The sequence below is a fragment of the Ceratosolen solmsi genome, unplaced genomic scaffold (genome assembly GCF_000503995.2).
Source record: "Ceratosolen solmsi marchali unplaced genomic scaffold, CerSol_1.0 scaffold35, whole genome shotgun sequence".
Taxonomy (NCBI): Eukaryota; Metazoa; Arthropoda; class Insecta; order Hymenoptera; family Agaonidae; genus Ceratosolen; species Ceratosolen solmsi.
This window is the reverse complement of record NW_011948423.1, coordinates 530,042-544,985: the sequence shown is the minus strand read 5'-3', so window position 1 is coordinate 544,985 and position 14,944 is coordinate 530,042. Positions and strand designations below refer to the sequence as shown.

The following is a 14,944-nucleotide window of genomic DNA, read 5'->3' as shown; positions in this document are numbered from 1 at the left end:
CTCTCTCTCTCTCCCTTTCTGTTTTTGCCCAAGAGAAATGTGGTTAGGAAGGAAATCTGCTTTATCTACGATTGAGAAGACTTACCGATCGACCAATGTTATCGTACGGATTCATAGATAATAATATAATTCTTGAAATAGTTTCAACGATTCGTGGTAATTGGAAGAAATTGGCAATGGGATTAGCCAGAGTACGATCGGTTTATCGAGATATATAAATCCAATGGATTTTCATGTAATAATGAAGTGAGGCAAGGATGAAAGTGGCGAACAGTCGTTTAATGCATTATTGGATCTTCATATTTATTAATTGAATTATTAATCGAAGTAAGAAAAATCTCGGACATCTGACGACGATTGACGGAGGAGTGATAAAGATACAGTGTATGACTCGGTACTTTGATCATCTCCCGTCTAGTTAGCGCTCGAATCCAGCGTCTATTGTTGCGTGCTCCACGATCTTTCAATTCATCTTCTTTCGAGGGGTGTTGCTGTAGTTTTTTTCCACTAATGGTGATCAGCAAGATTAAAGCAGCAACATGTTGTAATAGAATGGCAATTAGATCAGGCCAGCCAGAGGCATTATTCGTCATTTCGTCCACAACGTGTCATCGTAAATGGTGATTAATCCGTTAAGTTGAGGGAGTGCTGCTTAAACCTGCAGGAGCGCGCTATTGCGCAAATCCTGGTAATATCATAGACGATCGGTTAACCAGCTGACTAAACTCTCCCTTTTATCACCTTGCGAAAATCTTGAATTCCTCGCAAATTCCTCGAAATTCGCGGCCGTGTACGATGAGATACGAGAGGGTCGAGCGCCCGCAATTGTTCACCGACTGCAACGAAGGACTCGCTAATGTGTTGTGAATGTATAGTCATTGAGGGGATTGATAGATTGGTCCAGAGTTTGAGACAAGGATAAAAGTTAAGTCAGTCAATGGTATTATTGGTAGTTCATGGGCAGTAGTCATGAGTAGCATTTCAGTTAAAGAACTTTGATCAAGGTATAGAGCATGGAATTGCATTTTGGTGAGTTTCTGTTGGTTTGTATCGTCGCTATCGAATAGAATCTTCAATTTTGGTGAAAGAATATTTGAAGAAGGTACTTAATTAAGAAGTAGATTGGCAAATTCAAGGCTTTGAATTTTGTATAAATGAGAATATTTTAATTACCGGTGAACCATAAATACATTGTCTATGATTAACGAGTGAGTTTCATTTGATTATTCGCTTTTAAAGTAAGAAGTAAAGAATTTGATGTTCGTAGCACTTATGATGGAGCTTAAGTTTGGTAGTAATTTTTGCTTGAATACTTAAGGACAATTATATTATTACTTATAATTATTTCATTATAGCATATTATTATATTAAGAATTGTCTTATTCAAATTATAATGATATTGCATAATTAAACGTGAGAGCGCTTATTTATGTTGTAAACATATTTTATTATCGATAAACATTTGCTTTTCTATACTTTCAGATATATAAACAATGTCTTCGATAAACAGTGTTGAGTCATTAGGAACCCTTCAATGGGATATGATAGAGTTAGCTGGACACTTGCGTCAAGAGCGACTGTTTGTTAATTCCGAGCAACAGAATTTACAAACCTTAAATGAAAAAGTAAGTAAAAATAGAAAATTTCTTTGAAAATTCACATTGTAAATGGCAAAAAGAAGAATACATCTTGTATTCACAATAAAAATTTCTTTTTTTTTAACACATGAGAATTCTTGGAGAGCCAAGAAAAAACTGATAATATATATTTTTTCTTAATATTTGCTATTAGTTTTCTCAGTGAGCGAATAAACGTTTTTGCTGCATTAAGCAAACATAATTATAAGCAATAGTATAAAAAATAATAAACTAAAAAGTGAGGTTAGATTAGTAGATTACATTATAAATAATACTTGCGAGACAAATTTTAAAAGAGTCTTTGAACTAACCTTTATTATATAAAACCATTTAAATTTTAGAATGGACGAGTTTCGATTTTAATACAATTTAAACATCTAATTCAAATAATGTGTATTCAAATGATATGTAATTAAGGATATATCCTTGAGCTAAAGACCTAATTTTTTATCAGTTCATTATGCAACAATCGCATGTAGCTTTACACTTATAATAATAATTATGTACAATAGTAGACCATTACACTTACAATAATAATAATTCTAAAATGTTTATTAGATTATAATTTTGCCGAAATGGGAGCTAAACTTATATGGAAATGTTGCAGGTATTATGTTTATCGGCAAATTTAGCTCAGCAAGCATGGATAACAGCCCAACAAAGAGTAAATTTAAATCGATTGATCGTATCCAGACCCGATTGTACACCAGCGTCCTGCTGCCAAAGAGCAAATATTTTAGAAAACTCTCGCTTCATCGATGCATTTAAGCAACTACATCACCAACCATGCATCGCGTACGGAGAATTTCTTTCATCGTTGCGCACATCGGTTAAGCTTCTCGCTTCCTGTTTAGTCGAAGGGGACAAAATTGTGCCAGAGATGATGCAAGGCATCATTCAGTCTCTCGCCAGTGGACTTTACGGTAGCTGCTTATTGCCAGAAGACAAAATCTTGGTATTAAAACTATTGAGACATCTAATGCTTCTGCAAATTGTCCCATCCGACAATCCAAGAAGACTACTACGACACGGAACTTGTGCATTTTCAAGATTTTATTCCGTTTTTCACGAAAGCCTCTTTTCCGCCAAGTTATTTTTAACCGCTGCTTTGAACGGACCAATTATGCAACTCTTAATGGAAGACGAAATGTTTCTTGATATCGATCCGGATAAAGCAACGGTACGATTTCACCCCAATGAAAAGTTGAAAAAATTTGGCAAGGAAGGCACCGTTGAGTATCAAACGAAATTACAACGCTATAGACACTGGACGGTAGGTTATCGTTTACGAGCAAGAATCCCAAGTTTTTGTAAATTCTTTCGACTTTCGCTCCCTACTACGTCTCGATTTCAAAATAATATTCACAATTGTTATTATTACCTGGAAATAAAGTTTCACGTACTCGCGTATGTAACACGCGTAGGTATGCATAATCACAATGATGACAATACAACGGCACTAAAAGCATACTCCCGTGTAAAATGCCAAAAGTTGTATTCTATACGGGGCAACTTAAATCTGCCGATAAAAATTGATAAAATACGGCTTTGAAAAGTAATCGCCATTATAATAGAATCAAACATAAAATACCATTGTTAAGAAAGCCGTCGTGTTATAAATGCGTAAATGCACCGATGCTTTTGTTGGGCAGAAAATTGAATAATAATATTTGCCTTCATCGCAGGTCAACTCCTTGGTGCGCATAACTCAAAGATTTATTGTCAGTATAAAGGAGAACATGCACTGCTTCCCGACGTGCGTGTACTGGTTAGTACGGCAGATGGCTGGCTTATTAAATAAAACGGGCAATGTCGATCCGAAGGAGATCCACGCAATGTGTACCGACCTTGTATTTACGTACTTTATCTGCCCTGCGATCGTCAATCCCGAGCCTTACGGCATCACCGACGCACCCATAAGCTACGTCGCACGATTCAATCTCATGCAAGTCGGACAGATACTGCAAATGCTCTCGCTCATTAAGTATCAGAGTATCGACTCCAAGGTAATCGATCGATCGCTTTTTAATCCGATAAGAACAGCTTCCATCTAACTAAGAGATCTTAAAGCCAATGATAAATCATATAACGTATGTCACTAACGCACATTTACATACAGTGGATACTAGCTAACCTATTTTGCATTATTTATGCGCATTACGATCGTTTCACAAGACATTTCCATGTGAAAGTTATGAAATAATAATAATCCATAATAATGAAAATTAAAAAATAATTGACACTTTGGAGTCCACTCCAAACGCCCGGCCCTCTTATAATGAATAATCATTAAGCCACGAGTTTGACCTTCCAGGTAATGGATCTTTATCGGAGATTCGAGAAGGACTCGGTGTCGTCGATATTGGACGCGATGCTGGACGGGGCGATGGAGGAATTAGAGGAGGAGCCGAGCATCATCGACGCTAATAAATTGCAGGGGCTGGCAAGATCCGCTGCCTTGTTTACGGAAAGCGAGTTGAACAATTTGGTCGCGTTCTTGCAGTCGATTAACGATGCCGCGACGGCTAATCGAGACGACGCAGACAGCGTATTCGTCCCTCCTGTGGCCAATGGCTTTGATTATAAGCAACTTAACGACATGCTGTCGCAACTGCCTTCGTCCGTTGTCAGTGCCACCAAGACAACCAATAATACGTCCCCGGATTCGCCCAATAAGAAAAGTAGCATTTTAGGCAAAGGTGATGATTTTGTATTAATAAACACTTTGGCGATTAAAATGGCAGCCGACGAAATGACGCGCGAATTGCTCGATCAATTTTTCCAAATAAATCAATAACAATTTGTCTCATTTGTAATTACCATTGTATTTAAATAGCACTCCTCTTAATTATTAAAATGTCCCTTAATTAATAAAATGAGCAATTTTCAATTTTTTTTGCCTGTCGTGTGCTGTTGTACTTTATTTACTTATCAAATATCAAATTAATGAGCGAGCCATATTGCCATTTATTGGGAATTTTGATTTTAAATTCCAAATGAAATGTTTGTTTAACAATTGACGTTAATTTCATCCCGAAGAATCGCCCGCCACGACGAGCACGAGAGCAAATAGCCTTTCCTCAATTGAAATACAATGGAAATTTGCAATAAACCCAATGTCACCATTTTACAGTCACATTTTCATATTAATTATCTCACCTAAAGTATCATTTTTAATGAATTGCATGTTCTAGCAGTAGGTAGAAGTCGAGGATCGCGCGTTACCGGCAACAATGCATTATCAGACATCGGAGATGATACGAATAGTGCATCAGGTCCAGAGGACGATTCCTCCGATAAAACTCCATTGGGAGTTTTGATAATACCTTTCGGACTGACTGTGGGAGAATCCGTAGGGCTTTTGAGCGAGCAAAAGGTAAGCTCCTCGAATGCTATCTCAACGCCACTACACTTCCCATTAAATATCTCTAGATCGCCATCGAGATTCGCACGTTTATGCGAATTATTAATTGCAAATTTTTTACTAAAAAGACTCCCCACCCCCACCCCTCAAAATAAACATAATAAACGTAATAAAAATCGTTCGAAAAATTTTTATGAATAATTGCGATGCTTCGTTTATGCATTCAGGTTTTGTGTATGCAAAGAAACATGGATTCGGAAGCAATGACAATAAATCTGTCGGAGGAGCTTACCAATGGACATAATTGTAATCGAGAAACAAACGGCGACAGAATCGAAACTCAAGAGAAACGTACTCGCTTCTCATTATCTCACGATGAAGGTAAATCCCGTATTATCGACGACTAATTAATAAACACTCGCCGGCCTTTACGTATGCCGATAAATTAATTATTAATATCAATTCTATTGTTATTAGTTCTATTCGAAGGTTCTATCGGCAATACTTCGGATAATTTGGAGGCCGTATCCGAAGCAGCCTCGAATCACAGCGTCGCCTCATCCTTGGAACTCGAAACCGAGGATCAAAACGATAATTTATCAGACATGATATCCGCCAATGTGTCGGGAAGAGGGACGCCCAATATTTCTGGTAAATTTGACAATTTTGGCTATATAATTTGAATACGCGTCAAGGCTCGCATGCGATTGTAACGATCGTGTGAATGTTCAGGTCGGGACACGCCGTCGTCTCAGATTACCGAGGGTGACGATGGTCGAGGTACGGGTGATAATCGTCGACTCGACCTGGCCCCGCCAACTATATCCACCAAACAAAGCCGATCGGAGATTGACGATAAATTTTGCAAGTTTGAGATTAAGAAATTGATGGAGGGTATGTTAATTCAATTAATCTTAACATTACAGTGTTTTACCTTACTTTACATTATCTTACCTTAGTTTACCTTACGTTACATTATATTTATCAACATTCCAATATAATGTGCGCTTTCCAACGGATTGGCACAGGGATTCACTTTATCGGATTAATGTTCTTTCGATTAGAGATACCTTATCACGCGTAATGGTAAATTAACTGCAGCGTTGTTCGATTAATGCCTAGTCGTAATCGAATACGTAACGAGAAGCCAGAATTCATGAAGGTGTGTGTACAAATGTTATGCACTTTATTGCCAGGAGACGAAACAATTTCCTTGATTTCCGACACATGGTCGACCGATGTCCTGGCGTCCGACAGCGAATTAGTGGAGCAGCAGGATCGCTTTCATTTCCTGCCACCAACGGAGCAACCACCGCCACCTCCACTCACTTCGGAACCCATAACGGTGAATCTCGATATAAGCGAAACGGCCTCCGAGGCTTGGAGTACCGATGTATTAGCAAGCGACTCGGAGCGGATGACGGAAATCGATACCGATGATACCGCTAGTGTCGCAAGGTACTTCTCGTTCGCTTTAAGCCTCCAATCAAGCTCCTAATAATTAGAGAGCCATAGCTCGTATTAACTAATGGATAAATTTAACAAAGACAACATATAAACATAATGGCTTTTGTGTCGTTCTTAGATCGGACGATACAGCGAGATCGGAGATCGAAAGTCGCGGCGAGCCAGAAGGCGGAGAAGATACACCACCACCGGTAAATCAATGTAAGAGTCTCCTCGTATCGAACCTCAATGTTATCCGTACTGTTATTAGTAAGTGAAAATATGTAGCACCACTTTACGCGCCACCGGGCATCTTAAATCCCATCTCCGAGCACACATCGTCCATACGTTGTTTTGCATTATGTGATTTGTCGATTAGACGTTGAGCTCTATTGCTGCAAGTTCGTTTTGTTCGCGCGTAAATGCCAAATTTAAGAAATCGCTCGTTTGGCCGATTGAACAGTCCTCGACATTGCTCAAACATTGTTCAAGCATTGAGTACTCAATGAATAAAGTAAACAATGGACGTAACTATGAAATGTACTTGTGACTCGCAAAAGCAAGCCACGACGTCCACGTATTAGCCACATATCGCCCACGTATCGTCGTCGCCTCCCCCCCCCCTCAACGCCACCAAAAACAAAAACGTACATTAAATCCGTAGTGATGGAGAACGCCGGCACGTTCTTCCGACCCATCCGTGACGACGCGCACTCGACAATAAGGATGCCGTCGTCGCCGCCGACGCCTCTCTCGCCCTCGTCCTCGAACGCCCCTGTCCGGGCGAGCATCAAAGTCGAGCCCAGAACCAACAACGTCGCCTACATCGACAACAACGCCAACAGTATTAACGGCGCGTTATACGGCAAGTCGAACGCCGAGGACAGGCTCGCTCACCTCATCGACAAGCTTCAGATCGACGGACCAAAGGTCGCCGGTGAGACGGCCCAGGAGTCCACCGCGGGCAATCACATTGGGGCAGCAGCCGTAGCACCCGCTCTCCTCCTCGCCAATCACCTCAATGCCCCGACGATGGCTCTGAATCGGAAGCTACCCAACGGCGATGCCAAAACGGTAAAAGCACCGGCTTACCTACGACTCTCCAAAGAGATGATGTATTGTTGATGGAGGGTGGGTGGGGGCCACATATAGAATAATTGCAGCGACAGACTCGACTGACCGTCTCGTTAGTTCCTAATACGATGATTGTCGCGTGAGCGCAGGGTCACGGCGAGCTTATGTCGGCCAATGGCGACGTCGTGGTGAGACTGAGCACGGCGAGCCTCACCTCGAGTAGCAGCTCCGGATCGGACTCGCGGCTCCCAAAGGTCAGCGGACAGCTGGGCGAGGGCCCGAGTCAGGGGTCTGTTAATGCTATGGTGTTGGCGTCGGCCTCGACAGCGGCGAGCAGTGTCGGCGCAGGTGGCAGCAGCTGCAGCAGCAGCAACGACGTGACCGATGGCGCGCGAGAGCCAAACTGCGCGAAGACATCGAACGCGACGGGCGCCATACCCAAGAGCATCAGCTTCGACATGACGGCCGAGCGCGGCGACAAGGAGCTGCTCGACGACGAGCAGAAGGCCAAGCGCGGCTTCTTCGGCAAGCTGAAGATGTCGCTGAGGAACCGAAGGGGCAAATCCCTAAGGGGCCCGGACGAGCTCAGCAGGTGCTACGAGCGCGGACTCTCCGAGTCGGGTAACGACGGCGGTCTGGTGAGCGGCGACGCCAGGCACAGGCTACGCAGGATCATGTCCGACGACGCCACGTCCACCTGCAGTGTAAATAGCGGTAAGCGATTAATGGTACCTGGAGATATTTCGAGGTCGGTCTCTATGGCCGAATCTATTGGCCATTCGCTTAATCGGTGCTCGAGCCGCGGCTGACGTAACACATAACCCTAAGAATAATAATAATCGTACATACATAATAATCGTGAAAATGAAAATTAACATTACAGATACAACGGACGATATATTAGCAAAGTATAGGAGAAAGCCGAGTGCCAATAGCGACACGGCGTCGGTCGAGAGTACGCAATCGAGGACGAAGGAGGTGGAAGACGAGAGGCTTTTCATCGATCCCAACAACGTCGAATTGTCGTTCGCCTTCGCCGACGCCAAACGAAAGCTGAGAATGGTTCTCAGCACCGCGGACCTGCAGCACGTCCCGTGGACCAACGTCTCAGAAGTAAGAATCACGATCGATCGAGCCTTACCCATTTACGAATTTGATATATTAAGAGGCTTTCATAATCCTTAAGTTAGATAATATATTTGAAACAGAGACACTCGTGGATACAAAAGGAGAACGAATTGGTTGCTTTCCTCCAGCTTCAATTGGCCGAAGCCATAAATTTGCAGGATCGAGCGTTGATCGCTCATCTACACGAGACTCTACGATGCGTAAGATTATTCAACGAGGATGGTTGTAGGAAATTGTTCAAGTCTCTTGGTGACGATTATCAAAAGCGATCGCCTTACATTGCTTATTTAATTAGATGCCGGCAGGGTTTGTTATCGACGATGGCGCATTTAGATCGGTAAGTATTTATAAAGGTGATGCCTTTTAAGGATTGAGCGTTGAAGAGTTGAAATTGAAAGCAAGCGTTACGACAACTTCAATCAATGACAATTTGTTATTTCGGGAATGTCGACAATATAGACGATTTTGACGACGATGACGATTCGTATCAATCATTAACAAGTGCTTCTATTTATTTCATTGCCCCGAGGCAAATCGCAGCCTCTCGATGCGATAAAATACGATAATATACGATTGAACTAGCACTCGTTCCTCATTATATTTTCAAATTCTAGATTGGGAGAACGTGTAAAGTGTGATCGCGATGCTGTAAATAGTCACTTAGTGTCGGTGTGCGTAAGAGTATTCTTAGAAAAGCGGGACTTGCACCTTCAGAGGTTCTGCGAGGAATTCAAGAAGTTGACGGTGGCCGACGAGAAGCAAGATCTAGTGGACAGCTTCTTAAACAGATTGCACACCGAAATGGAAAACGATCCGATATGGCAAGGTACGGCATATTCACCCAAGCGGCACGATTTGTTTAATTAACATAGAGCGGTTGATCGATTCATGCTTTCACATAATTTACGTACTCTTAAAATTTAAGTAATTTGCCTTTTAATTGATAAATGGATTGGTTCTCTAAACGAAACGTTTCGCGACGATGTAGTGTGTCGACGGGTAAGTGAACACATGAGCTCGGTGTTGCCACAGAGGCCTTCAAGTACATTTTCCCCGATGTTTCTTTGACATTAAAAGAAAGGCCTTCGGCAATCCGTTTCGCGCGCACTCCATTCAACCGAGGTGAAAAGATTTTCATCTCAAAGTCACTCAGCGTTCAAAGTCGATTAAACATCCGCGATTTTCTTTATGGATGTCGTGCAGAGTTCTAAACTTCCATCTACGGGCGACTGCTTTTTATTATTGTAAAAAAAAAAAAAAAAAAAAAAAAAATTGGAAAATTTAGCCACATTCGATTGCACGGTTTCCATCCATATAATAAACATCGGCTAATTACTATTTAATTAAAACAAATAGCTCGACTTGGTTAAATTCGAGCGTTAAAAGCACCATCTCCAATATCCATATAACCTTGAATTTCGATATTAAAATTAAAATTTCGATATTCGATAATAAATTCGACGTTAAAAGCTCAGCCTGTATCAGCGAATTAACTACCCCGTCTATAATTTAATTTGAAATCCCGTTCAGCCGCCAGCTGCAGTCAACTGGAGCTCGCGAGAACGGTGGTGGAGCGGACGCTCATGGCCACTGTTTATCAGAATGCCCTCTACCCGAATGGGGATGGGGACGTGCACCGCGACCACGTCTTTCACGATCACATCAAGAAGATCGCCAAACTCGTGACGCCGAACCACAAGGACCTGCGCATTCCCAAGATCTACCATTATGAGTGCCCCTGGCCCTGGGCCCAGGCCGAGCTCGCCGTCATATCGGCTTACAAAACGCCCTGCGATAAGATGCAATGCGTCTTCCGCGATACCATCATGAAGTGGTGGTCGATGCCTGCGGAGCGCGGGATGCCTGCGGCGGACGATCTCATTCCAGTCCTCGTCTATGTTATTATAAAGGTGATTTTATAAAGCCGAGGCGGCTGAAACTCTCGCTCTTAACGAGCAAATTTTATTTCAACTTTTATTCGAATTTGTTAATCGGGATTAATCGGGATTAATCGGGATTAATCGGGAGTTTTTGTAAGAATCGCATTCATTGCCATCGAGAAGTGGTCTGCCTTCATTCGTGTTAACTTCTTGTTCGCTGCAAATTAAGTGCTACATTACGAGTTGAAGATGAATACATCAAGAATATATAAAACGACATTGAAATCAAAATGAACAATGATAAAGTAGATATTAATTTAGACAGATCGTTAAATTATGTTACTGATTAAATCTGAATCTGATTAAAAACGTCTATTACGAATGATTATAGAGCGCCAAGCAAACGAATTTTTATCTATAGTTAACTATTTAACTATTCTGAGACATTTTACTACATTTTTTCTCTCATTATTTTCACCTTCTTTCTCTCTCTCTCTCTCTCTCTCTCTCTCTCTCTCTCTCAAAAAAAAAAATATATATATATATATATAATTTAAAGTTTCAATGAAAGATGCGTGAAATAAGCAATATGAAAATCAGAAATGTCTAATCGTTGTTTCTCAAAAGCTACTTGTTTCTCTTTCAGACAAATCCACCGTCATTACTTTCAACGATACAGTACGTCAATAGCTTTTTTGGAAATCGAATGGAAGGCGAAGAACAATATTGGTGGACACAGTTTTGCTCGGCTGTAGAATTCATAAAAACCATGGATTAATATTTTTTAATATAATTGCAGTTACAATTAAAATGAATATTATTAATAATAGTTATTCGTATTATGTAAAGAGATCTAAATATTAGTGTTTTGAGCAGAACGAACGAGTACGTTTTTTTTCTCTTTTTTTTTCTTCTTCATTTTAAACAATTGAAACAATGTTTTATAAAAATGCATTTAGAGCATACTTTATATTTTTTTGAAAATCATGAGATTAATTTAGACAATGGCTTGAATGGAAAATATTTTAATTTTTATTTCATTATACATTAAGTATACGGTTAAAATATTTATTGAGATTTATTATCTATTAAGGGTAACACACAACACTTAATAATTTTATGTATCGGAAATCCATGCAGAAGTGCTGTAAATTTTCTAATTATATAGGAAAATAAACAAATAACAAAAACGTAAATTTAAGAGACAATGATAGATAAAAAGAACAATGGGCTACGACGAATTTATGTAATTAAACAATAGTATAGAAACAATTAAACTAATTTAATATTATTAACATGCAATAAATAAAGCTCGTTCAATAATCAACTGATAAAAAAACTGATTAAAAAAAAAATAATAAATAAAAAAATTAATTTACAACAAAAAAAAAAAGATTTTATTATAGAATTGTTATAACACTAATGTTTCTCCGCAACTAACGACGTAAATTGACATTACTAATTACTTGTACATTGTTTTGTAAGCACATTCTATCACATTAGTAACAGTAAAACGTTAAATATCATCTTTTCAACACGTAAATAAATTACTTCAATATTTTCAAGTTATTTATTTTTATATTCTAGATTAATTTAGGTAAATATTATTGGAGAATCTCTAAATATTTTACTAGTGGAGTTCTGATTTATGCACTTGCAAAATAGTCGAATAAATCCAAGTAATTATATATCCGTCATCCATTGTTTATTTATTTGAAAAATCTCAAAATTTGATTAAGAAATTATATAATGTTGTTTTCTTTCTTTTCATTTAATATTATATTGAAAATTAATTGATAACTTCAAAAGCTCGAGACCATTAGAATTATGTAATAATTATTTTTTTGATAATTTGAAAAGTTTATAAAAGCATGAAGCATTATTATAAGTGTGTTTAATTAATTGTGTTTAGCCAAGGTTAAGTTCGGCAAAGATGTAATATAATCTTGTGCCAAACGTGACGAATGTTTACCAATATTTCAAAGCAGCGCATTATTCGGTAAACAAAGCTTAACATTTAATAATCTATATGAAATAATGGCTATAATTATAATTTAATATTTGTAGATCGGTTAAAATTATATTTTTAATGACGAAATAAACCCAAACTATTTATGCAATTAAAAAATTACCAATAATAAATCAATTTTGTATAATTTCATAATTTATTTATTATTGTGGTTTTAGGATTATTTACCCAACCTATCATTCTTCAAAGTTAATCAAAATTCTCCGAGCTCGATATATACAATTACATGTATATCACTTGTGGCGATAAAAGTTATATCTATTCAAATGAAACACGAATATGATTTGATTATATATATATATATATATATATATATATATATATATATATATATATATATATATATATATGATTTAACACAAATTGATATTACGATATTTAAGAAATATGGTGGGTCAATTAATTATAAAAACAACTTTTGTTTTCTCAAAATGATGAAAAACTAATAATATTTAGAAGTCACATAATGCGTAATAGATATGTGATAAGATTTTCAAACAGCTCTTCTTTAAAATACAATTTCATTAAAAAAAAATCAAAATTTCAATTTAGTATTCACAAAATTGCAAGTCTAAACTACAAGAGAAAAGTGTTACTAAAACATTTATTTATAATCGATCACTTAATTAAGATTCGACATTTTGTACACTTTACAACATATCACAATCGATAATTAATTCCAGCGTCCGACTTTATACTTCGTAAATTTTAAATAAAAGTAATCTCACACTTGAACATTTAACACATCGTCTTGCCCTAAAATTATATATACTCTCTACCTGTGCAAAACGATTAATAACTTCTTTTTCTTTTTTTTTTTTAAACAAAATGGTATTTATACAATTATCCTTGACTTAAATCAAGGATGCAAGGTAAATTATTTATCATACTTCATGCGACCCTCGCTTAAAAATAAATATAAATATAAAATAAAACAATTAATTATCTCGGCGTACGTACAAGACAAGAAAGTAAAAGTTTCATCCGTTTAAAACTACATTAACTTTTATCGCCTTCGTATGACATTCCCAATGTTAAAAGCGTACAAAATTAAATAATATCATTTATTTAGATTAGATTATAGTCTTGAAAACCAGTAGCTGTGGAAACGATGCCATTTTCCAAATAAACAAAATTTTGGTGTACGAATTATAAAATCACACGCGCAAAATGTCGAATTTTCTTTATATTTTTCAATTGTCTTGCCATCCTTCGATAACAATGAAAATATACTTATTTTAAAAACACTTTCTTTTAACCCTTATCGTGTCTTAACGGATTTTAACTAACGTAACTGCAATAATATCTATTTATTTTAGCAGCAGAGAATTGCAAAGAAAGGTAATCGCCTTCTCTTAATTTCTGCAAATGACGTAACAGCAACAGCAACAGCAGCAGCAGATCCGTAGTTCATCTTATTTATTCTCTTTCTCCAATTAGAAAAACAAACATAACAACTCTTTCAATAAATTAAAAGTATTTTTCACACATAGTATATAATAAGACATGATTCAATTATCGTTTTTTGCGTATTTACCAAGAATAATTAAATGAACGAGACAACAAAAATATCTTGTCTATATTATATTTGAAATAAATATTGCGTGTGAAAAATATCGAGAGAGAAAAGAATAGTAAAATGCTAATAGAGGCTTCACCTCCTATTATACAAGTATAAACAATAAAATAACAAACATACATTTTTTGTTTTTGTTTTTTTTCTTTTTTTTCTTTTCTTATAATTAGAAACTTAAAATGGATTATTATCGTACAGAGGTACAGAAATTGGTAAGATTATCGTATATTTTTTGCCTTTCATAGCATGAAACGCATGATTAATTTAATTTCCTTATCTACAACAAATTTTAAGTTCAAATATTGTAGATGTATTTGAGGGTGTAAGAAATGCACAACTTAATGTTGACTGTACGTAACATTTCTGTCAGCTCTTCATGTTAATATTTTATATCTAGTGTGTCATGTGCTTTATTGAAAGATTCATCATTCGCCATACATAATAATTATTGATAGTCGTCGAAATAGATTAATATTAGTGTATAAAGGAGCATTCACCAAGGAAAGAAACAACATATCTTGTGACCTAAAAATGACGATACATTTATTTTGTTCTCTTCTTTTTTAATGATCAATGCAATCTAGGTCACCAGAAATACAATTATGTTTTCATCATTTTTTATTGTTTTTAGCATCATCATCATTATCACCTTATCATGATCACCGTCAGCATATCATCTCATAATCATCACCATTAACTTTTCACGTTTTAAATAATAATCGTAATAATTACTAAATTAATAATAATAATAATAATAATAATAATAATAATAATAATTAATGATAATGATTAATAATAATTAATAATAAT

General features: G+C 37.2%; 1 protein-coding gene across 8 annotated transcripts; it reads left to right on the top strand.

Annotated features, from left to right (window-relative positions):
• The first annotated feature begins 243 nt into the window (after positions 1-243).
• Gapvd1 (GTPase activating protein and VPS9 domains 1) lies at positions 244-11,438 on the top strand. 8 transcript variants are annotated; one of them, XM_011499442.1, is made up of 18 exons: positions 244-688; positions 1,483-1,625; positions 2,245-2,910; positions 3,323-3,643; positions 3,952-4,336; positions 4,832-5,013; positions 5,229-5,382; positions 5,479-5,652; positions 5,734-5,895; positions 6,198-6,459; positions 6,587-6,717; positions 7,112-7,521; positions 7,671-8,235; positions 8,405-8,634; positions 8,712-8,986; positions 9,264-9,475; positions 10,180-10,559; positions 11,176-11,438. In XM_011499442.1, exons 2-18 carry the CDS (start codon positions 1,494-1,496, stop codon positions 11,305-11,307), a joined length of 4,773 nt encoding a protein of 1,590 aa, XP_011497744.1. In that variant the 5' UTR covers positions 244-688; positions 1,483-1,493; the 3' UTR covers positions 11,308-11,438. The 8 variants fall into 8 exon arrangements, with proteins under 8 accessions (XP_011497744.1, XP_011497750.1, XP_011497746.1 ...); XM_011499448.1 differs by having other exon boundaries at positions 244-1,029; positions 4,835-5,013; positions 8,730-8,986; XM_011499444.1 differs by having other exon boundaries at positions 244-1,029; positions 4,835-5,013.
• The last annotated feature ends 3,506 nt before the right edge of the window (positions 11,439-14,944 follow it).

Bases quoted from the DNA above. Each gene is read 5' to 3' on its own strand.
- Gapvd1 (XM_011499442.1), top strand. From the start codon at position 1,494: ATGTCTTCGATAAACAGTGTTGAGTCATTAGGAACCCTTCAATGGGAT. The intron at 6,460-6,586 runs GTACTTCTCGTT...TGTCGTTCTTAG, and splicing joins GATACCGCTAGTGTCGCAAG to ATCGGACGATACAGCGAGAT. The intron at 8,635-8,711 runs GTAAGAATCACG...TCCTTAAGTTAG, and splicing joins CGTGGACCAACGTCTCAGAA to ATAATATATTTGAAACAGAG.